General features: G+C 48.3%; 2 protein-coding genes and 2 non-coding genes across 4 annotated transcripts; 1 reads left to right on the top strand and 3 right to left on the bottom strand.

Annotated features, from left to right (window-relative positions):
• Nucleotides 1–5732: 5732 nt before the first annotated feature.
• Nucleotides 5733–7578, bottom strand: LOC103655667 (zinc finger MYM-type protein 1). The gene is made up of 3 exons (XM_020552226.1): nucleotides 6914–7578; nucleotides 6388–6809; nucleotides 5733–5746 (listed from the first exon to the last, which is right to left on the bottom strand). The coding sequence occupies exons 1-3, from the start codon at nucleotides 7066–7068 to the stop codon at nucleotides 5733–5735; spliced, it is 591 nt and encodes a 196-aa protein (XP_020407815.1). The 5' UTR covers nucleotides 7069–7578.
• A 1444-nt stretch (nucleotides 7579–9022) lies between these two features.
• Nucleotides 9023–9358, top strand: LOC103654040 (protein FAM32A-like). The gene has a single exon (XM_035967395.1). The coding sequence runs from the start codon at nucleotides 9023–9025 to the stop codon at nucleotides 9356–9358; it is 336 nt and encodes a 111-aa protein (XP_035823288.1).
• A 5686-nt stretch (nucleotides 9359–15044) lies between these two features.
• On the bottom strand, nucleotides 15045–15121 carry LOC111591398 (small nucleolar RNA R160). The gene has a single exon (XR_004858033.1). It is a non-coding gene; the product is annotated as a small nucleolar RNA R160 (small nucleolar RNA).
• A 66-nt stretch (nucleotides 15122–15187) lies between these two features.
• Nucleotides 15188–15266, bottom strand: LOC111591390 (small nucleolar RNA R160). The gene has a single exon (XR_004858025.1). It is a non-coding gene; the product is annotated as a small nucleolar RNA R160 (small nucleolar RNA).
• Between the last annotated feature and the right edge of the window lie 11320 nt (nucleotides 15267–26586).

Genomic DNA, 26586 nt, shown 5'->3' with positions numbered 1-26586 from the left:
GCGGTGCCCACATGACAGAGAGAGCGGAAGGGGGGGGGGGACGGCGCCAGCGGTCGATAGCGGGGTGAACCGACCGTCCGCGGGGAGAACCCGGCCGCCGGTGGGCTCGGCGGCGATTCGTCGCCGGTGACCCGGTTCTTGGGCAACGGGTAGGCGCCTTAGCACGAGGAGGGGCTGGCGAACCTAGGGGTGGGCTCAATTTGGCTAGAAGGGGCCAGGAGGGGGCTGTCCGCGGGGAGGTGGCAGAGCTCCACGGCGGGAGTCGCCGCCGGTGAGCTTCGGGCAGGGATTGGGGTAGGGGAGCGGTGTTCCAAACTCACGGCGGTGTGGCGAAGCTGATAGGCCTAGCTAATTGCTTGCTACACAACCAGAGGGGGAGGGAGAAGAGGGGGAAGGGCTTACCAGAGAGGGAGAAGACGGCGGCGCTTCCGCGAATTGAGCTCGGGCGAGGGGAAAGAGGGGTGGCTGAGGCCGGTGCGGGGCAAGGGAGTGCTCGGGGCGACCCTTTTATAGGCGGCCGAGGGGAGGGGAGCAGTGGAGCTTGGCGGACGCCGGTGAGGTGCACAGCGCCAGAATTTAATGCCGCACAGCGGCGACGACGAGACCGCACGGCGGGGCGGTACCGGGCAAGGACGCTGTCAAGCGGCGAGGATGGGGCGGTGCCAAACTTCTCTGTGCGGAGAGGTGATGGGCGAGGGGACGGGGCGATGGAGGGGACGATGGTCGGAGGTGACCGCGATGAGCCATACGTGGGGAGGACGACGAGGCGGCTGACCGGTGGGGCCGGTCTGCCAGCGGGAGTGAGCGCGCGAGAGAGCGATGGTGAGAGCGGCTCGCGGGTGAGGATGGCTCGTCAGCGAGAGAAAGGGAGAGCTCAGGGCGGGCTGGCGCGCGTGCGGAGGCAGGCCGGAGATGGGCCGAAAGGGGGAGTTGCGGGCGCGAGGGGGGGGGAGCGGCCGCGGCATGGGTTGGATTTGGCCCAGCTAGGGGGAGAGAAGGGTTTCTCTTTTTCTTTTTATTTTCCCAAATTCTATATCCATTTTTTATACCCTTTTCTTTTGAACAATTAAATTACTAGATAATCTAGATGCTGGAAAATTAAATCTAAGTGAGGTGTTCATATTCAATCAAAGTGTATGCATATGATGGGAAGACCTAGGGGAGATTTGGGATAGATAATAAGAAGGGGGGTTAGATTAGGGTTTCAAACCTGGGTTGAAAATTGGGATGTTACACAGACTCTCTCCTTGACCTCGACGAGCCCGTCGCCAACCGTACCTTAGTGTTCAACGTCTCCATGTGGCTAGGTCAAGCCTCGAGTGCCTCCCTTCCTTCGATGTCGGTCCTCCTGACTGCGCTTCCCTTCGGTGTACCGCTGACAACTCTGGCCACGCCACATCTCCCGCCCTGGGGACCACCACCTCGACGCCTTAGTCTCCGCTGGCTGGAGGATGGGACCCCGCCTTCCTCGCCGCCAATTTCAGCACCATGGCGATGACCCCACCCCCTCCGGCTAGGTGGTCAACTCTGGTGCCTCCTACCACACCACCCCCACTGCAGGCACACTATCTCGCTCCCACCCCCTCCTACCTCCCATCCCACCTCAATCGTCATTGGAAATGGTTCCACTATGTGGGTCACATGGGTCGTTCTATCTCAACGACGTTCTCATAGCCCCACACATCACCTATAATCTCCTTTCTGTTCGTTGGTTCACCACCGACAATTCTTGTTCCATTGAGTTTGACCCCTCTGGTTTTTCTGTGAAGGATCTGGCCACCAGGAACCCTCTCGCGAGCTGTGACAGCACTGAGCCCCTCTACACGTTCCGGCCTTCCACCATCGACGCGTCTCCACCTCCCGCCTTGGTCTCCACCACCTCCTCCATCACTTGGCATCATCGTCTTGGCCACCTAGGACATGACACCATGATCAAGCTTAACAGTAGTTTAGATCCTTCAAATAGTAGGGGACATTTTGAGGGCCTCTGTCATGCTTGTCACTTAGGCCAACATACTCGTCTCCCATTTACTACTTCTCGGGCTGAGTAGGCTTTTGACCTGGTTCATTGTGATCTCTGGACCAGGCTTTCTGGTTATAAATACTATTTGGTGATTTTGGATGATTTTTTCCATTTTTTGTGGGTTTTTCCTCTTCGGTTGAAGTCCGACACGTTCACCACCCTCACACACTTCTTCGCCTGGGTATCCACCCATTTCCATCGCTCGGTCCGTGCCCTGAAGTGTGACAATGGCCGCGAGTTTGACAATCATGCCTCTCGTTCTTTCTTTGTCACCAACGGTGTCCAGGTGCGTATCTTGGGCCCCTACACCTATGCCTAGAACGGTTGGGCCGAACGCATGATTCACACCACCACCAATATGATCTGCTAACTTCTCTTCCATGTGTCTCTCCCTGCCAGCTACTGGGTAGAGGCCCTACACACCGCCACACACCTCCTCAACCGTCTTCCCTCGAAGGCAGTGAGCCACCCTACTCCCCACTTCGCCCTATATGGCACAACCCCTCCTACGACCACCTTCGCGTGTTCAGTTGTGCCTGCTATCCTAACAATTCCGACATCGCTGCTTGTAAGCTATCTCCTCGCTCCACTCGATGCCTCTTCCTTGGCTACTTCCCAGACCACAAGGGGTATCGTTGTCTTGACCACGCCTCACACCGCATCATCATCTCTCGTCACGTCGTCTTCGATGAAGATGTGTTTCCCCTTGCTGGCTCCTCCCCACCTACCGATCTTGACTCCCTTCTCGAGTTTGATCCGATTACCCCTCCACCCCAGGCGCCCCACCTTGCGTCGTTGCCTGCACCACGTGCAGCCTCGATGCCTCTGCTCGCGCCTCTTCCCATCTCACGTGCGGCCCCATTGACCCTGCCTGCGCCACACGCGGCCTCGTCGACCATACCAGCACCACGTGCAACCCCGTCGACACTACTTGCGCCACGCGCGGCCCCGTCGACTCCTCCCGCGCCATGCACGGTCCTGTCGATTCCTCTCGCGCCATGTGCAGCCCCGTCGACCACGCCTACGCCACGCGCGATCTCGTCGACACCTCCTAGGCAATGCGCGGCCCACCGACGAGCGTGGCTCGCTTCGCCGACCCCACTCTCGTCTACCACCGTCGCGGGCGTGCCACTCCCTCAAAACCCACTGACTCGGGCCCGTCGACGGGCGCGGCTCACTTTGCCGAAACCGTCGTCTATCACTGCCACAAGCCGGCCACGCCCGCGGACCTCGACGTCCCGGCGGCCCGCTCTAAAACGCCTGTGTACCACCCAGTCGCCATCCACCGCGACCACAGGCACATCCAACTGCAAATAATCGACCAAAGGATGAAGGTTCTTCAATACCCGATGCCAGGATGCCGATGGTCTGGTTTCTGAATGAGGAAGCATGAAAATTAAGAAGTGGTAGAAGTTGATCAATCCCTTGACTTGCCAGTTCAGGTGATCAACAAGGCACTAATGCGCTACGTGCAATCACTGTAGCAGTCGTTTGAGGTTAGCAGAGTTCGTTTGAAGCTAATCATGTGCCATGGGATTCAGCCACCTATCAAAAGTCCTACCAATTTCACTCTTTTTTGGCCTCACGTCCTCCTTATCAAGCCTGCGACCATGAGCTCGCTCGACTTAGCAACCTACAAGAAGTTGTAAGTCTAAACTTTCCCTTTCTGAGCATGTCCTATAATGGATCAGTTCAGTCCACTAGATTAGTAGCTGCTTACACGTACACACGGTGCCCCGCAAAAATTCACATGTATTGAATATTGAATAAATATTCGTGCAACCACACGGTGCCCGCAAAAATTCACACGTGTTGATTAATTGATTAAACACCCGCGTAATGCGCGAGCAAAAGTAACAGTACATAGGATGGAGGAAAAGATAGAAATTAAGCTTTGTTTCCTTTCAAAATCAATCATCTATCTACGAGAAGAAACCATTCATAACCCCCAAAAAATAGGCATTTTGTGGCAAAATCCAACAGTGCTCCGAATACTATCCAGAATACAAAAGAAAACAGGGATTTTTGCTTGGCATAATGTAGCAGTCATCTCAACACTGGCCGATGCAACTTCCTGAAACATTTATATACAAAGGAAAACAAAATGAACACTAAAAATAAAAGCAGCATATCCAGATTTCTAGTTGATTCACCAAGTCGAACATGACCAACGAAGATGGTTGCGAGTAATACAGTCGGCACAATGTGCGTATCCCTACCTGATTAGAGATTCACAGATGCAAATCAGACAATTTTTCAGCACGGGCAAAGGTGAGTGAAAGCGCCGGTAAACCAATGAATTAAATGAAATCACGTACAAGACACTGAGGCTAAACATGACAACCATATAGAAACAAAGACAGGAAAACCCATAAGCATGGTTCGTAACTTTCGTAAGCGAAAAACCTGCGTGGCCAGAGCACTGAGCAGAGCATTGACGACATGGAACACACAGAACTACGACGCCTCGAACGGGCAGCTCACCTACGACTACGAACGTTGCACACGAAAAAAGCAACACAGGTTCCAGACTACCGCATCCGCAGCAGAAGAGCCCTACAAAGGACACACACAAAAAAGACGGCGGATCGGTAGGCGCTGCCGAGCAGGCGAACAATCGGTGAGCAGATCGGAGCAGAGAAACTATACGTTGGCTAGCCCTATACACTGGAGGGGGCTCGCCGATGGATTCCAGAGGGAGCAGGAGCCCCTCGCAACAGCAGGACGACGACGCTATGAGCCTCAGGCACGACGACCGAGCATTGTGAGAAGACCGGTCGCAGATTTTTTGGAGAGGGAAGAGGAGGCGATTCCACATGGCCGGAGGGAGCAGATGGGTGAGGGGCGAGACGTAGGCACGACGAGTTTGGCGACCGCCGCAGCATGACTGCACGGCTGCGCCGACGTCAGCGCACAGCCAGGGGCGAAGCCAGGATCCGAAGATAGGGGGCAGACTTAGCCTCCAAGCGACCAAACCAGCAAGGATACATTATTAAAATGGCAAAGAAACCAACCACAATACATATATTGATATATAATGTTCATTACAAAAACAGTATAATAAAACAGCATCTATTTTGTCAAACAAAATAAAATTACATCTCAGTTATTTTGAATTTAGCTCTACGTGTATTAGCTAGATCATAGGCCTTGATAATATCATCAGAACTAATCATTGCCGCTAATTCCCTTTCAATATAAACGACCAGATAATCCCGTAAATAGGCATCTCCCATTTTGCTTCGAAGACGTGTCTTCACAAATTTCATAGCTGAAAAGGCTCTCTCTGTGGTCGCAGTTGACACAGGGAGAGTTAAGAGTAATCTCAATAATTTATCTACCATCGGATAAGAAGAATCTTTACCCAGCTTAACTAATCCACTTGTTAAATCAACCAAAGATGATAAACCCTTTAGTTCTGGATGGTTGCAAACATCAAGTTGAAAATGTGGCAATTGGCACTCTAATTGCATTCTTTCTTGATTTGAGAAATCAGCAGGATAATACTTTTCCACTAGAGAGCATACCTTTTCCATGTCAAAAGAGCCAAGTATTGGATTCAAGAAAGCACAAAGTGATAAAAGGTCTGTCGCTTGGCCACCAAATCGATCTTCTATCTCATTCAGTTGTTGATCAATTGCAACATTAAACACATCAAATTTATAATGATGAAAAACGGTGGTGTTATCATTCTTATTTCGAGATTTGGTCACATCAACAAACCTACAAATGTGATAAAATACAAATAAGATCAATTCATATGATATGAATAATAATTGTGCAATAATTTAGCCAAAGGAAACATACTTGTGATTCAGATCCAAAATATCGATGTCATTCTTTTCACAAAAGTAATTGACCTCCTGAAGAAGAGGATCCCAACCATCATTTCGCAAGTTACCAAGTAAGACTTTAGTATTGGAAACTGAATCTAGTGCATTTAAAATATCAATTGACTTCTTTTGGAGTGTTTGACATAGCACATCGGTTATCTTCATAATCTTTTCCATCATGAGCAAAATAAACACAAAATCAAATTTGACAATAATTTGTAGTGCACCTGCAGCATCACCACGAGAATACTTTGAAACTGAACGATCATTTGCAATACTACGTAGGACTGAAATTGTGGCGCTAAACATCTTCTTTAAGCTTTGAATTGACTTGTAATGGGAACTCCATCTAGTGTCCCCTGGCCTCTGTAGAGAGCTCATCTGATTTGCACCTTGTCCAGTGTCAAGCTCTCCCAATTCAATTTCACGAGCTATTTCTTCAGCTTGTGCAGCTAGTAACTCATCATTGCGCTTAGTAGATGAACTAACAACATTTATGATAAAAGTTGCATGTTGAAAGAAGTTGTGTACCTGTTGCAGTTAAGACAACACAAATTGAGTTCTTAAGAGTCACTGCAGTAGTATCCTTCACATGAACGAGGTCAAGAAAACGTTCCTTGATAAGTCCTTCTTTGTTGACAAAACGGATGACTATTGCCATTTGCTCCTTTTTAGATTCATCTCGAGCTTCATCAACCATGATGCAAAACTTGCTAGTGCCAATTTCTTCTCTTATTAATTTTTGCACTTTCCGTGCAACAATGCTTAGAATTTCCTTCTGGACATCAGATGAAGTGTATTTGGCATTTTTTGGAGCATTTTGTAACACAACTCCTTTCACGTCCTTGTTATATGAAGCCAAAAGCTTGACCATTTCAAGAAAATTACCTTGATTTAATGAATTCTGAGATTCATCATGGCCTCTAAATGGACAACCTTGAAATGTTAGCCACCTACACAACATGCAAGGTTTAAGATATTAAATTATTAAGATGATGATGATGATAATAATGTATACATATGTATAAACATCATAAAAAACAAACTTATTTTTTACCTAATGGAATTGATGGTAGTCGTAAGCCTTAGTCTTGCTTCTGCAACTAATTTCTCATTTTCTTTAACCATCACCTTGTCAATATGAGTCATACTGTTTTTCAGATTATTGAAACATCCAACAGAATAGTTATGGGCAGAACCAGAATTTCCCATATGTTTTAGAAAAGCACATTCCTTTCCTTCATTAACCTTTTTCCAATTGTTAAACCCCTTGACTGTGAATGTATCTGATCCATACTTTCCAATTGGTTTCTTTGAAAAAAGAAAACATGGGAGACAATAAGCACGATCTGTATGAGGTGAATACTCTAGCCAACTAAATTGTTTAAACCAATTGCTCTGGAATCGACGAGCATGAGATGCATCATTCAATGGGTACTCATCTAATATAACTTGATATGGGCCCTCAGATATATAAAATCTCCGAGCTTCATCTTGTTGATCAAAAGGTAGCCTCAAAATTTGAACACGTTTACCAGGCCACCAGGGTCTCTCTCAAATGCCGTGGCTAAAGTCTCTTGTTGATTTAGCTCAGCTGCCTCAGTATGCAAATTAATTGGATCAGAATCTTGCACATTGGTTAGGTTAGGATTTTCGATAGGAGTAGCTCTAGGATTATCACGTTGGAAAAACAATCAATTGTCTTGAGTTTTCTCTTCATCTTGGCTGAAATTAAGTAGATGCAAAATTACATAATCACAATGCCCCAAATAAACATAATTGACAGCTGATAAATGGTAATTATCTAATTTATTATTTTACCTAGGCACCTAGCTAGATCAAACATCAAAGAAATTAAGAAACTCGGCTACCTGCCTGGACGCCTGGTGGCTGGTGCTTGGTGGTGAACAGCTCACGGCTGGACGCCCTGTCCCTGCTGCCCGCTGGCCGCTCGGCCAGATCGCGTAGAGCCGCAGAGTGCGGCGTGCTGCCTGCCAGCCCAGCCGCAGTTCGCAGACGGCAGAGCCGCTCAGCGCAGGTGCTGCCAGAGAACGAGAGACGGAGAGAAGAAGACAATGCGGCGTCCGATCGTGCGCGCTAGGGAAAAAATTAAGGGTTTTAGACTACTAAACAATAAACTGATGGCAAAATAATGGGCTCTAGAATACATTAGTGGTATACCTTAGTTGGGCCGTTGGGGGGTGCCAGGCCCACCCCGGCCCCCCTGGTGTCTTCGCCACTGCGCACAGCACCGCAGCCCGCAGGAGAGAACCTGCCCTTGCACGGCAGCACCGCACGAGGATGGGCCGCGCCACGACCCAACGGTGAGTGCTCTGCTCAACGGCCAAAAACCGCTTGGAACAGGAGCTCGGACTTGGACACGAACACGGACACCGCGTGGAACAGGAGATCGGGCTCGGACACGGACACGGACACGGACACTCTGAACTAGGGCTGGACGAAATACTCGTGGCTCGATAACTCGCTCCACTCGGCTCGTTAGTAGCTCGGCTCAACTCGGCTCGTTTTAATTTTGTAGCGAGCCAAGCTAGCATTCTAGCTCGGTTCTCTAATGAGCCAGCTCGGGTTAGCTCGTGAGCTAGCTCGCGAGCCAAACGAGCTAAGCCACAACACAAGTTTGTCTAGTCGTTGGTGTCGTCTCATCTCTCATAGTCTTGTTTTCTCGTTGTTATGATCTGTGATATGGACATGTGTGGATGTGCCATGTGCTTAAATATTTGTATTATTGCATGGCCACATGTTTGTAGTGTTAAACACTTAAAATATGATTTTTTGGTTATACATATATTTATGTACATAGATCTTTATATTTAGTTGTGTGGCTCGCGAGCCTAACGAGCTGGCTCGAGCTTCCTAACGAGCCGAGCCGAGCCAGCTGTTTAGCTCGTTAGTATAACGAGCCGAGCCAAGCTGGCTCGTTATAGTAACGAGCTATAACGAGCCGAGCCATAACGAGCCGAGCTGGCTCGATATCCACCCCTACTCTGAACGATGCAATCCCGTTTGCCTTGGTAATATATATTTCTTGAGCAATGCCGTTTGGTTCGGCAGTCTCTTTACTAATTTCACGGTTCCATCTCTCGTGCTCAACAGCAGTCTCTAGCAGTCTCTCTACAACTTTATTAGATTTCTTTTTTACATCAAGATGTTGGAATATCAAAACGTCGTTGGAGGACGGCTGAAGCTGAAGGGTAAAGCGCTGGACGTGAAGGATGGCGGTGCAATGAAAAAGAAGAAGTACCAGCGTGAGGAGTCGTCTCAGACTGAATCTGATAAGAATGGAGACGAAAGGAACCCACATTCTGACTATGACCATCTCACACCAGCAGAGCGTCGCTACATGGAACAGAAGCAGAAGATCGACATGAAAAAGATGGCCAAAGTCGCAAACAAGTCGTACAAGGACCGCATGCAGGACTTCAACCAGTACCTGGCTAACCTGAGCGAGCACTATGACATCCCCAAAGTTGGTCCTGGCTAACCTAGCTGTGTTACGCACAAACAATTGTATGTTGTGTGGGTCTATCTACTTTTCTGTTAGCATATTATGTATCGTTTTACATATATTGTAAAACGACTTGTTGCCACTAGTAGATAATATTTATTGTCAAAAGCTTGTTCCATGTATTCTGATCACGTGTTTAAGCCTTTTTTTCTTGCCCCTTTTAGTTGCATTCATTTTATTCAAAATGTGATCCACTTTTGATATTTCTAGGGAACTTATTTTCTTTCAATATAGTGGCAGAGCTTAACAACAGATTATGCCCAAATTTTTCCAAGTCAACGTGGCCTTCAATTTAGGAAGTGGGAAATAAGGGTGGGATCATTTGATTCCATGTTTGGATAATTGAATTAAAGATAGGGATAGATAAATAAAGACTACATCCATCTCATGCCCCCTCCTTTTGTCTCAACCCATTTTTATTTCCCTATCCAATCCCCATCCAAACGTTCACATACAAATTATCCACTAGGCTAGAGTACTTAAAAAGTAGAAAGTACAACTTCTGATGCAACAAGAAGTTGGCTGAATCGAGGCCCACCTGAAGCATTCAGAACCAAATCGAATTGATTGATGTTTGATGCAAAGAACTATTATTGAGTTTGTATATATTATTTTCATTTTCTCTGAATCGGAACAAGCGCTCATGGACATGAGAACCAGTTGGAAATCCTTGCCCACCTAGCCTAACTTGGCTAAACTGTCGAGCCGACTTCGCTAATTGGGCGTGATAAGCAGCAATACATCATAATTTGGTGATGTCAGTGCTGATGTCCTCATGCAGAACAAGCAACAAATCGACACAAAATCCTTTCGTCGCCTGACATTATCTCCTATGGAATGGCCCGTGCCTCTTTTTCGGGCAAGTGCATAGAGAAACACAGTACTAATAACATGTTAAAGCATGAAATATAAATAGAATATTAGAAAAGAACTAGTGTTTTTTATTAATCTAGAGACGTAACACATACACAAGGTAAAACGATGTAGTAAAATGATGCCTTGTCATGACAACCATTCACACTCTTTATGCCAAAGTGTATGCCCAGTTCGTGGTCATGTATGACAGTTACTAATGCCTACTCTAATCTTGATGAGATCACTCCTTAAAAGATATCTATTCGAAGAGGTATTCTAAAAGAAATGTCTATTTCAAAAACAGTGACGTCGGTGTTCTCTATTGGAGCTTCTTCCTCTAGATACATATTCGTGATAAAAAAATCCTCCTACCTCCCATGATCTCCTTTACCAAACTGGCAAGGGACTCCCCTTCCTGATCAAATCATAAGGAGTTGGGTTGATCAGAGTTGAAAAGTGGTGAGCAGGTAAAAGTGGAATAATAAAGAGAGGTGAAGGTATCGTGGTGATGAAGATTTCACTACGACCATGCACTCCCAGTTGCTTGAGATCACTTGGCAGTCGATCACTAGTAGCTTGGCATCTCTTCTTAAACACTAAAACTCAGTTCAAGCATAATTAATAAAAAAATCGTGAACCTATAGGATAGGCGCCTTTTTTTAATGATGGCCACAATTTAAGTGTGGTCTCAATAAAGATGATCTAGAATGTGTACAGGAAGCAATCATAGAACTTTTAAGACCATGGATGGGTGTATTGTTGGTCACTCGTTTTGATTCTTGAAAGACATCAAAGCGAGACAACAATTAAAAACAAGGGACCTTCTCCCCTTCAATTTATCTTCAGCTTTGAACATAAATTGTTGAGAACGTTATTGAGATTGAAATCATAATGAAATAAAGAACACATAAATACACAAAAGAAATCTTCATAGCTGTGCTCTTTGTATTATCTTCTTATTGTAAATGAATACAATTATATCTTCATAAGTATAGACAACAACCAGCAAGGTAAACTTAGCTTCGTAGGTGGAGCTAGGCGGCATGCCGTGAAATCATGTTCGGTCTGTGCATGAGCACTGTTCACCTATTTATATGGACAACTCAATATACAACTCAATGTAAAATTACTATCATAGTCTCAAAACCTATACATACATCTATAAGAATTGTTGGGGACATAATTGTCATTTCTTCTGAAGCAGCGGCAAACATGTTGGTCTTCATTTTTGGACAAACATATGTTAATTACTCGTGAGACAAATTATGAAAAACTGTCAGTATTAATTAATTTTGAGGACCTTCGGCAGAGACATTCCCCCCAATATGTATCAACATCATACTAGCATACTTCAAAACATATATGACCTCCTTTTGCTTCGTGACAAAAAACTTCATTGCTATTAGTTAAGACATATTTTAAAGCTATAGCTTCAGGCAGAAAAGAAACTAAACATAACTCAGAATCATTTTAGATAAGAAGATGTAGGTAAAGGAAGCAATCAGAGAACTTTGAAGACCATGAATCACTACAGTAAAACGACGCACATCCGACGACCACTTAACCTCCGACGGCTATCTACGAGACCGTCGGACATAAGCTTATGTCTGACGGTCTCTGCTGGCCCTCGGAAATAGCGTCTTATGTCCGACGGCTGTCAGAGAAGCCGTCGGACATAAGCTTACGTCCGACGGCCGAACTGATAGCCGTCGGACATAAGATATTTTAACGTGGGCCAGGCACCGCGCGCCGTTTCATTTATGCATCTGGTCCTCTCTCTGCCGTGCTTAGCCATCGCTGTCGCGCTGCCGCCGTCGCCTGCTTAAGCCGCCGCCACCACTCATGCCCGCCGCCGCCGCCCGTGCCCGTGCCCGCCGCCGCCCCGGCACCTGTCCCGACGCCGGCTACCCCGACTCATCCTCTGTCCCGCCCACACCGACCACCGTCCCGCCGTCAAGCCGATAAGTGAGTATTTTTAATTTTTTCAATGTATATATTATTTTCTAGTTGTCTTTTTTCAGTATTAATTTTTTTGTATGTTTAATATTGTTTAGCTTGTTATGTCCGACGGCCGGAATTTGATTATGTAATAAATTTAATTTGTTTTAGTTTACTTAGTGGTGTTTAGATAATTTAAACTTTTAATTTTCGAGGGTTTTTATTATGCCCTCGGAAATAAGGTTATTTTATATAATTTAGCACTCGTGACAATGTTATTTCGTATATATTATATGTTATTTCGTATATATTATTGTGGTAGTTTATTAGTTGAACTCGTGACATTGTTTTGGTTTACTTAGTGGTAGTTTATTAGTTGAACTACGTAATTTACTTATTCTTTCCTATAGATATAGGGGTGATTTACTTAAATAATCGAGTAAACGTAATCAAGTTACCTAGCGAGAAAGAAGAAAGCTACTTGCGTCCATTGAATCGACGAAAGCAACTAGACCCTGATTTTGATTACAATTACAATTGACGAGTATGGATCATGATTTTATTGAATATTATATATATATATATATATTTCATTTGTTTCATTATTTTATTATCGATTTGTGTACTAACTTATTTTTGTTAAAATAGGATGTCAAAGAAAATGAGGTCTATTGCTCGTAGTTTGCTTGGGATGAGGAGTAGCTCGAGGGGTGAGGATTCAGTTTTTCAGGGCACAGGTTCTACCATGAGCAGACGCAGAGCGCTGGCAGAACATTTGCCTCCACATGATGTAAGTTAGTTGTTAATTTACATTATTTGAGTTACTTAATATTGTATGATGTAAGTTACTTGTTTCATAGGATGCTGAAATCGAGGAACAAGTGGTAGATGATCATGCGAGAGATGATGCTGAAGATGATGTGGGAGATGATGCTGGAGACGATGCTGGTGGGTATTCTGCAGGCATGGATTCTAGGGCTGGTGGTGATTCCGCAGCTAGGTCTAGAACTTCTCGAGTTAGGAGAACGAGGAAGCTGCATTTTGTTGGACCACCTCCAGAGCTTCCACTCGAATCTCAGGTTTTGATAAAGCCTAGTGGAAAGTGAGTGACATACCTTTGCTTAATTGTTATTGAAATTTATGTTTTCATTTCTACATTGTTTTCTGTTTGCAGGACTTGGATCGACGACTCGTTCACAGGCACAGGACACTACAGGCAGGTGAACATGGTCCTTGGTAATCTTGTTCGTCTGCACTGGCCTGGTCTTGTGACTTTGCCTAGTGGCGAGTCTGTCCCCGCCACCACTTGGGAGCATTATCGCTATGGTGTCTGTAGAATGTTTGGCAACACACAGGCACTAGTTTGGGATGCATTCTGGGTATGAATTGTTTATACTAATTTAGTTATCCCATATATGGTTGCTTTTATGATAACACTAATTTTTTGCAGAAACGGTACAAGTTGCCGGACGATGGATCATATGATATGAACGCTCGTTACGTGTTTGAGTATAACGCGAACGATGTCGTTGCAGATGCAATGTACTATGCACGAATTCAGGCTATAAAGGCATGGTACAGAGCAAGTGCTGATGATCGACCGATGCCAAATACCAAGGCCGAGTGGTCATCAATTTACCTTACGGAGGAGCAATACCTTGAGGTAAACAAGTTGTTGCATCTCATATCGCACGAATCCATGTATTTGCTTTATTGAAAAAAATTCATGTAGGTGTCGGTGCCGTGGATGGCCACCCGATTAGAGGGTTATCGGGCCTTGTGCAGATGGTGGGTTTCCCCTGAGTTTCGTGCCATTTCCGAAAGGAACGGGGGAAACCGTGGACTGAGTCGTTCTACAACTACGGCGGCGATGGACATGTGCGCTTGGCTAAGACGACGCATCACATTCTTGGGTGAACAACCTTTTCAACACGCAGAGTCCAGCCGGAGGAAGTGGCTATAACTCGAACCAACCAGGCGATGGATATGAGTGATAGTTCATCAAATGTGTTTAAATTGGAACTATTACTATTCATGTGAAAGACTATCCGTCGAATAATGTCAGTTTTGATTTTGGACCTATATGTTGATGTAAAACACTTGTTGCAACCATTTGGAACTATATGTCGTTATGTTAAATTTGTGAATGTGAATACTTATGTGAGTATATTTGTGATTGTGAATACTTATGTGAGTATATTTGTGATTGTGAATGTGTATATCTGCATGAAATCTGTTTTGTTTTTGTAAATGTCAGATTTTTTAAAAAATTGAATTTTGTGTAATTTCTAAAATTTGTTATGTCCGATGGCCTGGCGTCAGCCGTCGGACATAAGGGCTACTTATGTCCGATGGTTTATATTTAAGCCGTCGGACATAAGATACTGTTATGTCCGACGGCTGACGTCAGGCTGTCGGACATAACAGTTGTGGGTTCCACCAGTCGACCGGTAAAACGATTGACAGTCACTATCTCCGACGGGTGGTTGCGGCCGTCGGAGATAAGTTATGTCCGACAGCTGTCGTCGGACATAACACTATTTCTGACGCCTTATGTCCGACGGCTAGAGACCGTCGGAGATAACCCAAAGCCGTCGGACATAAGCTACGTCCGACGGTTTACAGCTTATGTCCGACGGCTTTGGCCGTCGTAAGTTGTTTCGTTTACTGTAGCGAATGTATGTATCAACATCAGATGATATCTTCAGATCACAAGACCTCTTCATGTTGTTTCTCAGCGACTAAATACTACAGTTCAAACTCAAGCATAAGTGGTACCAGTATTCAAATGCCATAGTTAAAGAAAATAGAATACTGCTGCACTAGACAAACATCATTTGAATACCATAGGTACAAGGTACATAAATAAAGCAATCACAGAACTTTGAAGACCATCTGTTAATTATCAACAGCACAGTAAAAGATGGTATAGATTCCTCATTTACTTTGCAGTCGCTACATGTTGATTTAATTCACATGAAAGGGTGTGGGCCAAGAAAAGATTGAACATGAAGCAATCAGAGAACTTTGAAGACTATACGTGTTTTCTCCACATAAAAACATTCAGATGTTTCAGTCTCCTCATTTCGCTTCTAAAAATATTTTAGAACACGATTATACTTGATAGATACTGAGCGAGTAATAAATCGAAGAAAACAGAAGCAAGATCATGATGTGGGTAGAAAATATGACTGAGGACAATCACTGCTTCCATAGAGGTATAGAGCCCCAGCCTTGTCCATTACTCTTGCACCCATAGATAACTTTTTCTCGCATGCATTTTCTTTGCGTCCAACCTCACAAAGCAGGGGGCTAATGGTGCCACTTAACCAAAACATAAGTCATCGATGCAACAAAAGTGTGTACTCATGTCTACGCAAATCAAGCCAAAGACCGCTTTTCTTGATTTTCAAAAAGTACTAGCAAGAAAGTGTAATACCCAAATGTTGGGAGGAATAGAATGTACAGGAATTGAGAAAATATAAAAGGTTTATTTGACTACTTATGCTAATTTTCTCATTTTTGCATCAATTATGTTAAATAAAGAAAATAGTGCATCATATTGGAATTTAATTGTTTGTGCATTTAATAATAATAATGACAATAATAATGATAATGAATAATAATATTATGGGAAAAATGAAAGTACAATTAAGATTGGAATTTTGGAAATTCAAGACAGGAATTTAAATTTGAATTGAAGTTTTCAATTTGGAAAAAGAAAACGGGAATGAAGAGCAACACCACGCTCATGGGCTGAATTCTCGTTCTCGGTCCACTTAGTGCTCAAACCACCAGCCCACACTACCCACCTGCGCCGACCAACCGGGCCCATGTGCCAGTGTCACCTAGGTGGGTTCTATCTCGTTTGCTCACCGCCACATGGGTCCCATGGGTCGGGCCACCATTCACCTCTGGTCGCAGCTGATGCCAAAACCACCGGGCGAAGACGCCGCTGCCGCTTGGGTTGTTACGCGTGCCTGGCACTGGGTGGCAGTCCACGCCTGTATATATGAGACCCAAGCCGTGATTCATCTCGGCCGGTGATCAGCAGGTGTGCAGACGAGAGTAAGGCAAGCTTGTGGATCGTTGGATCGGAATCCTGCTCTCGCGTGTTCGTACCGGTTCGTGGTGTGATCTAGGTCGTTGAGGGTGGATCGGTCGGATCCGCGTGGATCGCGCGTACTTCACCGTGTAGTTTTTACATAAGGGACCCCGGAAAATATGATAACTAACCCGTCGTCCATCCAGGTTAGGGAGTATCTGAGTTTAAACCCTTAGATTTAAAAATTTAACCCGGAGCTTTCTGGTAATTATGTGCGCAACCCAGAAACAGATAAGCTGATGGCAATAATGTAGAAAATGAATTTTTGTATAAAAAATAATTTCAATAACTTGCTAAATTCATAAGTAATATATTTTAATTCCTTTTTAATCCATTCTAGTTGCAATAATTTTGTATTAATATTGTTTATCAACTGGTAACTCTGTTTATCCATGAAACATAGACTAAAATTATTCATTTGCCTTAATCTGTATCACCCACTTAATAACTTCATAAAATCATAACTCGACAATCGTAACACCGAATTCAGTGATTCTTGTTCCTACGATCTCGTTACGATGCGTAGAATATTATTATGCAGTATGATCTCATGTTTGGTGTGATGTTAATTTCTCCTGTACCATGTTTGTTCGTATTGTTGCTAGTAGACGAGCAAGCCACTGAGGACCCTGGTGTTCAACAGGTGGATAATTCTGAGGAGGAGCTCGTTGAAGGCAAGTTGTGCCCTTGACCACTTTTATTTATCCAATAATGTTCTCTATAATCACTATGGCATGATTAGGCTTAATTTTGATGGGACCCAATATGTCACCCTAGGCTTAACCACTATGGCCTTGATCAGCACTGAACTTTTTGGGTAGTCTTGCTATTGCTATATATGGTTTTGGATGTTGAGATAAATTTGACACATGATCATTCTTTATTATTATTGATGATTATTTATTGTTCATGATAAGATTTTTGTGTTAATTGGAACATGGAGAACACCCGGGAAAACAGTGCTACCACAAGGGTGGAATGGGACACCCTTGGCCAAGTAATTAGGAAAGCTAGGGAGAGATTACCTTACCTGAAAGGGGCAAGTGAAAGGGAAATAGGGTTAACCTTTTCCTACAATTAATTTTGGTGGTTGAATGTCCAACACAAACATATGGACTAACTAGTTTGCTCTAGAACTCATGTATTACAGGTGCATAATTAAGGTTCAACACAAACCAATAAAAGATTCAAGTTAGGGACTAAAATTGAACCGGAGCAAAGAACCTGAGTGTGGTGTGGACTGGCGCACCGGACTGTCCGGTGTGCCACCGGACAGTGTCCGGTGCACCATGCCCGTACAATTCCGAAGCAGCCACTCTCGGGAAAACGCAGACCCGCTCCGCTATAATTCACCGGACTGTCCGGTGTGCTAGCGGAGCAACGGCTAACTCGCGCAACGGTTGACTCTGACAGGAGCTACAGTGAGCAACAGTGTCGCGCAGAAGTCAGAGCTGCAAAGTTAGAGGGCACCGGACTGTCCGGTGCCGCAAGAGGACAAAGTTCCAACGGTTGTCCGAGCTCCGAACCCTAACGGTTGGGTGACGTGGCGGCGCACCGGACAGCACACAGTACATGTCCGGTGGCGCACCGGACTGTCCGGTGCGCCCATCGTCAGCAGCTTCCCCAACGGCTACCTTGGTGGTTGGGGGCTATAAATACCCCCCCAACCACCACAACTTCAAGCATCCAAGTTTTCTGAAGATCACATTTAATACAAGAGCTCTAGCATTCACTCCAAGACACAATACAAAAGATCAAATCCTCTCCGAGTCCCAAATTCACTCCAAACACTTAGTGGTTTGTGAGAGAGAGATTTTTGTGTTCATTTGAGTTCTTGTCGCTTGGATTGCCTTTCTTCTTTTCACATTCTTATTCTCAAGTGCTTTGTAAGCAAGGCAAGAGACACCAAGTGTGTGGTGGTCCTTGTCGGGTCTTAGTGACCCGTGAGATTAAGGAAGAAGGGTCACTCGGTCTACCTGACCGTTTGAGAGAGGGAAAGGGTTGGAATAGACCCGGTCTTTGAACCTCCTCAACAGGGGACTAGGTTATTTGGAACCGAACCTCGGTAAAACAAATCACCCTGCTCACTCGCCTTATTTCTTAGTTGATTTGTTTTCCCTCTCTTTCCGACTTGAATTTAACTCTAACGCTAACCCCCGACCTTACTACGTGTTTAAAGTTGTAAATTTCAGGTTTCGCCTATTCACCCCCCCCCTCTAGGCGACTTTCAATTGGTATCAGAGCCTGGTGCTTCATTAGAGTCTAACAACTCGAAGTGATGTCGGGAGATCACGCCAAGAGGGAAATTATGACCGGCGATAAGTCCGCAAGCTCAGGGAGGACTCTCCCACGGGAGTCCGACAACAAACACAAGGAGGAATCCTCTTCCTCCATCAAGTCGCATCGGAAAGGTGACAAGAAGAAGAAGATGAAAAAGGTGGTCTACTACGAGGCCGACTCTTCGTCACCCTCTACATCAAGCTCCGAGTCATCCGTCGCTTCAAAGTGCCATGAGCGCAAGAAGTATAGTAAGATACCTCTTCGCTATCCCCGTATTTCAAAGTGCGCTCCATTACTTTCCGTACCCCTAGGCAAACCACCATATTTTGATGGTGAGGATTATTGTATGTGGAGTGATAAAATGAGGCACCATCTAACCTCACTCCACGAAAGTATTTGGGATATTGTTGAGTATGGAGCGCAGGTACCTCAAGTCGGGGATAAAGACTATGACTCGGACGAGGCCGCTCAAATTAGGCACTTTAACTCCCAAGCCACGTCTATACTCCTCGCCTCCTTATGTCGAGAGGAGTATAACAAGGTGCGAGGGTTAAAGAGCGCCAAAGAAATTTGGGACGTCCTCAAAACCACGCACGAAGGGGACGAGGTGACCAAGATCACCAAGCAGGAGACGATCAAGGGGGAGCTCGGTCGTTTCGTCCTCAACAAAGGAGAAGAGCCGCAAGCAATGTACAACCGGCTAAAAACCATGGTGAACCAAGTGCGCAACCTCGGGAGCACCAAGTGGGATGCCCATGAGATGGTCAAGGTTATTCTTAGATCCCTCGTATTTCATAATCCTACTCAAGTTCAATTAATACGTGGGGATCCTAGGTATAAACTAATGTCTCATGAGGAAGTGATTGGCAAGTTTGTGAGCTTTGAGCTAATGATCAAAGACTCCAAACACATCGTCAACTTGGAGCAAGGCGCCACCTCCACACTCGAGGTGCAACCCGTCGCATTCAAAGCGATGGAACAGAAGGAGTCTACACCAAGTAGGCTTCCAATCGACGCCTCCAAGCTTGACAACGAGGAGATGGTGCTCATCATCAAGAGCTTCCACCAAATCCTCAAGCAAAGGAGGGGAAAGAACTACAAATCCCACTCCAAGAAGGTGTGCTACCGATGTGGTAAGTCCAGTCACTTTATTGCTAAATGTCCTATCTCTAGTGAAAGTGACAGGGACGACGACAAAAAGGGGAAGAAGAAGGAGAAGAAGAGGTAGTACAAGAAGAAGGGCGGTGATGCCCACATATGTCGGGAATGAGACTCCGATGAGAGCTCCACCGACTCCTCCTCCGAAGAGGACGCCACCAACATCACCGTCAACAAGGGCCTCCTCTTCCCCAACGTCGGCCACAAGTGTCTCATGGCTAAGGACGGCAAAAAGAAGAAGGTACAATCTAGAGCCACCCCTAAATACACAACATCTAGTAATGAGGGTAGCTCTAGTGATAGTGAAGATAATCTAATGTCTCTCTTTGCCAACCTTAGCATGGACCAAAAGAAAAAATTAAATGAATTAATTGAAGCAATTAATGAGAAGGATGAACTCTTGGGCAGCCAAGAGGACTTCCTAATTAAAGAAAACAAAAAAAATTTAAATTGAAAAATGCTTATGCTCAGAAAGTAGAAAAATGTGAAAACTTATCAAAGGAGCTTAGCATTTGTCATGATTCAATTTCTAGCCTTAGAAGTGAAAATGCTAGCTTAGTTTCTAAGGTCACGAAGGACATGCCTTCATCATTTCAATAAATAAATGTAAATGAAGGCACATTGTCGGTACCCTGAATTAGGGGTACCCTCTTCTACAGCATGAAGACGCTGTACACGTACGACGCCTCCAGACCACACGGAGAACGGCACCCGACCCCACCACATGGGCAGGTCTAAGGGCAACACGTGGCAAGGAAAGATAATACATCCCAGGATGCATCATTGGGTCCGGACCTCCATAGAGGGACACCAGACCCCTGTACATACAAGTCCGGAGCTCCCAAGAAGGCATGCCGGGTCCCTCGGGTAGGCCCCGGGTCCCTCCGAGTAAGGTCCGGGCCTTGGCAAGGTCCCGGGACGGGGAGGACCTCGGCATGAGTAAGGGTCCGGTTCTGGCACGTGTCCAGGCCTTGCCCTACACTCCCCACTCAGGCGGAGACCCGCTGCTGCCGCGTGGCTTGTGGCCTGTGACATAAGCCAACGGGCCGAGCCTGACGAAAGGCCCCTAAGGCCACATAGCCTCTGCATTTATTGCGGAGAGGACACGCCGCCTGCCACCACGCTGACGGACGACGTGCCCTCTCAGCATTTAGTGCGTTCTGTCCAATCCGCTGGCAGACGGCGTCAGGGTCATCCAGCAGACGGCGCGCCTGACCAGTCTGTTGACAAACAGTGCGCCAGTGCCGTGCAGCGTACTGTGCTCACCACCCCTTCTACAAGAAGCTTCCCCTGCACACCGAGGATATGCAGATCTCGGATGTCAGGGCACAAGAAGATTGCCCCAGCAGCGAACATTTGTAGCTCCAAGCGCTATATTCATTATGTCTCTAGGCCCACATATCGGGGTTTAGTACCTTTGTGCATGCCCCCTTAAGCTATAAAAGGGGAGGCATGCGGCGTTACAAGATAGATCCAATCTTAGGCTCACTCAGATGCTCACAAGTTCATACAAGCTCTCAAGTAATACATCACACAGTGGAGTAGGGTGTTACGCTCCGGTGGCCCGAACCACTCTAAATCCTTGTGTGTTCTTGTGTTTCCTCCCAGTTTCCAACTAACAAGCAAAACGCTTAGGCCCCTCCTCATCTTAGGATTTAGGGCGGGTGCACTCCGCCACCCAGCCGGAGATTTCCTCTTCGACATTTGACACGCCAGGTAGGGGCCTAGGCATTAGGTTTTTGCTTGTTTCCTTGCTCAAGCATGATGGTGCAAATCGTTGAGCACCGTGCCGAAGGAGAAGCTTCTTCTTCCATGCCACAAGTTCCCAACTGCCCCGTGCCAGGCACTGCTGCTGTGCACGCCGCACAGTAGCACACTGCTGCACAGACATCCCGGACTCCATCGAGGGCGACTCCAGGAGCATTGTTAGCAGACAGGGAGTTGTTGCGACACCCTCCAAGCTCCACGGCCTCACTAGGGGCCATGAAGCAATGGCGGGACGACGTCGACCGACTACTCGGCATGGCACATTCTACCTCGACCAGGTCAAGGCCATGGTCATCTCGGCGCCAACATGAGGCGTCGGCGTCTGTGCGCTCACCCTCAGTAAGGGGCGCTCAGACCAACGACCTCCGGGCAAAACTCGACCGCAGGCGTGCGGGAGAGGATGCCTGGGCCTTCTTAGAAAGGGCGCGCGAGCGCCGCCAAAACATCGGTGGTCACAACCTCGATCGAGACTTCGCTGCGGTTGCACCGTAGACACCAATGGGTACCTGGTCTCAAACGGGTGTCCCCTTGGCCGATGTGGGCTGCGCCGCTCTCGCAGATCATCTCCACGCAGTGTCATGGCCACCCAAGTTCTGGCCGCGCCTGCCGGAAAAGTACGATGGAACATCGAACCCGTCGGAGTTCCTGTAGGTGTACGTCACCGCCATCACGGCAGCAGGTGGAAACACCGCTGTGATGGCAACGTATTTTCATGTTGCCTTGTCTGGACTTGCCCAGACCTGGCTCATGAACCTCGCCCTGGGGTCAGTCTACTCCTAGGAAGAGCTCTGCGCGCGGTTCGTTGCAAACTTCGCCAGTGCTTACCAGCAGCGCGGTACGGTGTGGAGGCCCACCTCCATGCGGTGAGGCAGGAGCCCGGGGAGACTCTCCGGAAATTCATCTCCCGCTTCACCAAGGTGCGAGGTACCATACCTTGCATTTCTGATGCTTCCATCATCACGGCCTTCCGACAGGGAGTACGTGATGAGAAAATGCTGGAGAAGTTGGCCGCACATGACGTGGAAACTGTCCCCACACTCTTCGCTCTGGCCAATAAGTGCGCTAGAGCCACCGAGGGCCGTGCATGGCACTCGGCCCCACAAACCGGAGCTGCCCAGTCAGGTGGCTCGGGTGCCGTCCCCCGGGATGGAAAGAAGAAAAAGAAGAAGGACCGCGAATACCAGAAGCCGCGGTCCACCGCTCTGGTTGTCGCAGCCACGACCGGAGGCCAGGGCGACCGCAACAAACGTCCATGGCCGTAGAGGGGTAACAGCGGCTCATGCCATGTACACCCCAACGATCGCCACAGAGCCGCGGAGTGTCGTGAGATCATTGACCTCGCGAAGCGTGTCAGTGAGCGGCATGAGAAGTCTTCCAAAGGCGGCTCCCCACCTCGTCGCCGACCTGGCAAAGAAAAGGTGGACGACGGCGAGGTGGCCGCGACTGAACGGGACCTCGGGTATCAGTCACCCGAAGGGGACCTGAAGGATGTCTTCGCTGGAGGCTCCTACTCCGGTGGAGACAACTAGACGGACCCCAGAGGGACCCCGTGTTCCCCGGTCTACGGAGGTGAAGCTTGCCTTCCTCCGAAAACCCTTCTGAATTCCCCACGGGTCTAGGCTTCTTACAGGTACATACAGGAACGGCCACAACCAAAGGCGAGGGCTCCCGTGTCAAATGCAGATGGGAACCCAGGGTCGGGACCTAGCCCTACGGCAAGTACCAAACCAAGAAGGGCTCTGCAACTCTCCCCCAGCTGGGAAGGACCCTTCAAGGTAACGGGAATGCACTGACCCGAGGGCAACCATCTAGCTACGACTGAAGGAGTCCCTCACCCCGATGCTGAAACATCTCTGTAAGTTCTATCCATAGAGCAAGTCTGAGGGGTCGATTTAGTTTCCCTTTTGTAACCAGGTAGCGCATACGTGTACGTCAACCTGGTGGGGTCCGTCCCCATAAACCCAGCCTGTTGGTCTGCACCAACGCATGATGAGTTATAAAGAAAAACTACCCCCTCAGTTGAGCTCCTATGATAGTTCCGTCTCACTGCTCCATGGTCTTACCTTGCAGTTTTTTAGATAATACTTTTTATCTAACCCACCCGTACGGTTCCCATCTGTACTGACATGACGACATCCGAATTGAGCAACCAGGCTTGCTGTTTAGGGCCCCTGATACGAAAGTTGGGAGGTCCGACAACCTGGGAGCCGACTCTAGAGAACAGGACCCCGTTCCATGGGGTGGTCCGGAGCCTGTGTGGCCGCTTAGCCTATTTCCGTACCCGAAAGCTTGCACACTCCACCACTCCGTGACGGGTACCTAGTATTTGGGGCTATAAGTCCTGTGGGTCCGACAACCTCGGGACCGGAACTAGAGAATGGACATTAGTCTCCTGGAGTGGTACGGAGCCCGTGTAGCCACTCAGCCTGGTCCCGTACCGTGGGCCTGCACGTTCTACCGCCCTGCGACAAGTGTCCTAGTATCTAGAACCGCGACCCAAGGGAGTCCAGACACGCAGCTTGGCCACCCGGGCTGAAACCTGTGAGTCCCGAGCATGTATCAAAGGATGGCTAATGTCAGACAGGGGACCCTATGGGTGTACTACTAACGCTCCTTAGCTGAAGCTGTGTACAGATCCAAACCTCGGCGAGGCTGCCTCCCGAGAATTATTGACAACCTTTTCAGATACGCTGGTATCCAACCTCAACAAATCAAGCCTGCATCCCAGGCGGGGGGCCAGGTACCAGGGAGGAGTCAATAATATCGCACACATCACAAACAAGTTGAAAATAGATAAGTGCTAATACTGCTTAACAAATAGTACTCTTGAGTACCTTACAAAAAGCAAAAGTATTACATTTGTTTTTCAAGTGGAGCCCTAGTTCCATATCTACTCTGCAGTATGAACTACCTCCACACCAGTAGGGCCGCGGGATAGCTAGCTCCGAGCGGCTCACCAGCGGAGGCGACCATCTCAGCACCGATGGCGACGACCACCTCTGCAACGACGACTCGCTAGCAATGGCGATCACCTCAGCACGTGCGCCATTGCGAAAAGGTCCTCACCCTCGTCTTCCTACGGGGGCGACAACGAGGCCATTAAAGCCAAAGAGTCAGAAGGCTCGGCGACAGGTGGCACTGATGGTCTCGCCAGCGGAGGCAACCACCTCTGCAACGGGCAGCCTCACCAGCAGCGGCGACCACCTCATCACCGACGACAGCGGCCACCTCAGCACCGACGACAGCGGCCACCTCTGCATCGGTGGGCGACGGCTGCCTCATCACATGCGAAGAGGTCCTCGCTCCTGTCCTCACTGCGGGAGTGAGGACAAGACCATCCAAGAACGTGGCCCCCGCCCCCGCAGCGTACGACGTCTTGTACGGCCCCCCGGTGCGACCGCCGGCGCGGGAGAAGCCGTGGATGCGGCGGACCTGCGCACGACGCGACCGTCACCCGTGCGGTGGACGGGCAGCCACGCCCCAACCAAACGGCAGGAGGCAGCGTCGGAGGCGGCGCCGAGGCCATCCATGCCGGGGAACCGGGCACGCGGCGGCCGACGGCGCCTACAGTCGGTCGGTCCCGCGTACCCGAAGTTCGCCTCCTCCGCAAGGCTGGTGAACGCCCTTCTCCCCCGAATGCTGGAGGAAGAAGCGGGCCGCCAGCCCATGCGGAAGGCGGGACCCCAACTCGGCTCGCCCTCCTCCACAGCGCGGATGATGAACATCATTGAAGCTAAGGGCAGGGGAGGCTGCAGCCCGGCTCGCTTCTATCCACCACAAGGCTGGTGGTCATCCCTCTAGATGACCACTAGCGGGAGATTGCAGCTGGGCTGCATGATGAAAATCCTTGAAGCCGAGCAATGGCGGAAGATCGCCAACCCCCACGGGGTTGCGCTCCTCTAACAGCAGCAAGAAGACAAGATTGGCAGCACCACCACGAGCGCGAGCTCTCTGGCGGTGAGATCGCTGGAGGGGGCAGCCCTGACACGGATCCCTCCAGAGAACACCGGCGCACCCCATCTGGAGGCCTCGAAGGCGAAAGGGCGCGATGAATGCAAGAAGAGCGAGGCATGACTACTGGCTAGGAGATCGATCCCTTTTTAAAGGCAGATCTCCCCACTCGCGCCCCGAAGCGTCACGGGCAAGGTCTCCCCCGATGTGCACCAGGGTTCCCACCCTATGACACGGGGGCCAGGCCCCACATGTCATACTGACTGACCCGAAGAAGGCGAACCACCGCACAAGGAGCGTACAACTGCCCCGCGGTTATGCGCCCCTTCATTTTCGGAGCAACCAGCGGTCAGGAAGGTGAACCGCTGCACAAGGAGCATGCAACCGCCCAGCGGTTATGCGCCCCTTCGTTTTCGCCAAAACTAGCGGTCAGGAAGGCGAACCGCCACGCAAGAAGCGTACAACTGCCTCGTAGTTGTGCGCCCCCTCAGCTTCGCTGTAACTATCGGTCCGGCATGGTGGCCCAGGCCCACATGTCATGCAGCCGACGCGTCGGTTACCGGGTGCGTAAAAATCACACCGCCACTCGCGCCAATGCCACGTCTTCTCGGGGCCGACGCGGAAGACTGAAAAGATAAGTTTCCAGAACCAGTGCAGCGACTCGAGGCATCCCGCGCATGGCCCAACAGTGACATTAAGTATGAAGGTCATGGGCCAGTCAGCCGTGGGAATAGGCGTAGCAGTCGGCATGACCATAGGCGGGCCGGCAGTAATTACGTCAACAGGCGCGCAGGAGCAGCAGGCCAACCGCTAATCAGACTCTAGCCCCACCTGCATGCTCGCATCCTCCCCTAAGGCGGGCCCGGGGGCCACTATCAGTACCCTGAATCAGGGGTACCCTCTTCTATAGCATGAAGACGCTGTACATGTACGATGCCTCCAAACCACACGGAGAACGGCACCTGACCCCACCATATGGGCAGGTCTAAGGGCACCACGTGGCAAGGAAAGATAATACATTCCAGGATGCATCATTGGGTCCGGACCTCCATAGAGGGACACCGAACCCCTGTACGTACAAGTCCGGAGCTCCCAAGAAGGCATGCCGGGTCCCTCGGGTAGGCCCCGGGCCCCCCCGAGTAAGGTCCGG

Source organism: Zea mays, chromosome 4 (genome assembly GCF_902167145.1).
Source record: "Zea mays cultivar B73 chromosome 4, Zm-B73-REFERENCE-NAM-5.0, whole genome shotgun sequence".
Taxonomy (NCBI): domain Eukaryota; kingdom Viridiplantae; phylum Streptophyta; class Magnoliopsida; order Poales; family Poaceae; genus Zea; species Zea mays.
The sequence above is the reverse complement of the archived record's forward strand: the minus strand, read 5'-3'. Positions and strand labels throughout refer to the sequence as shown.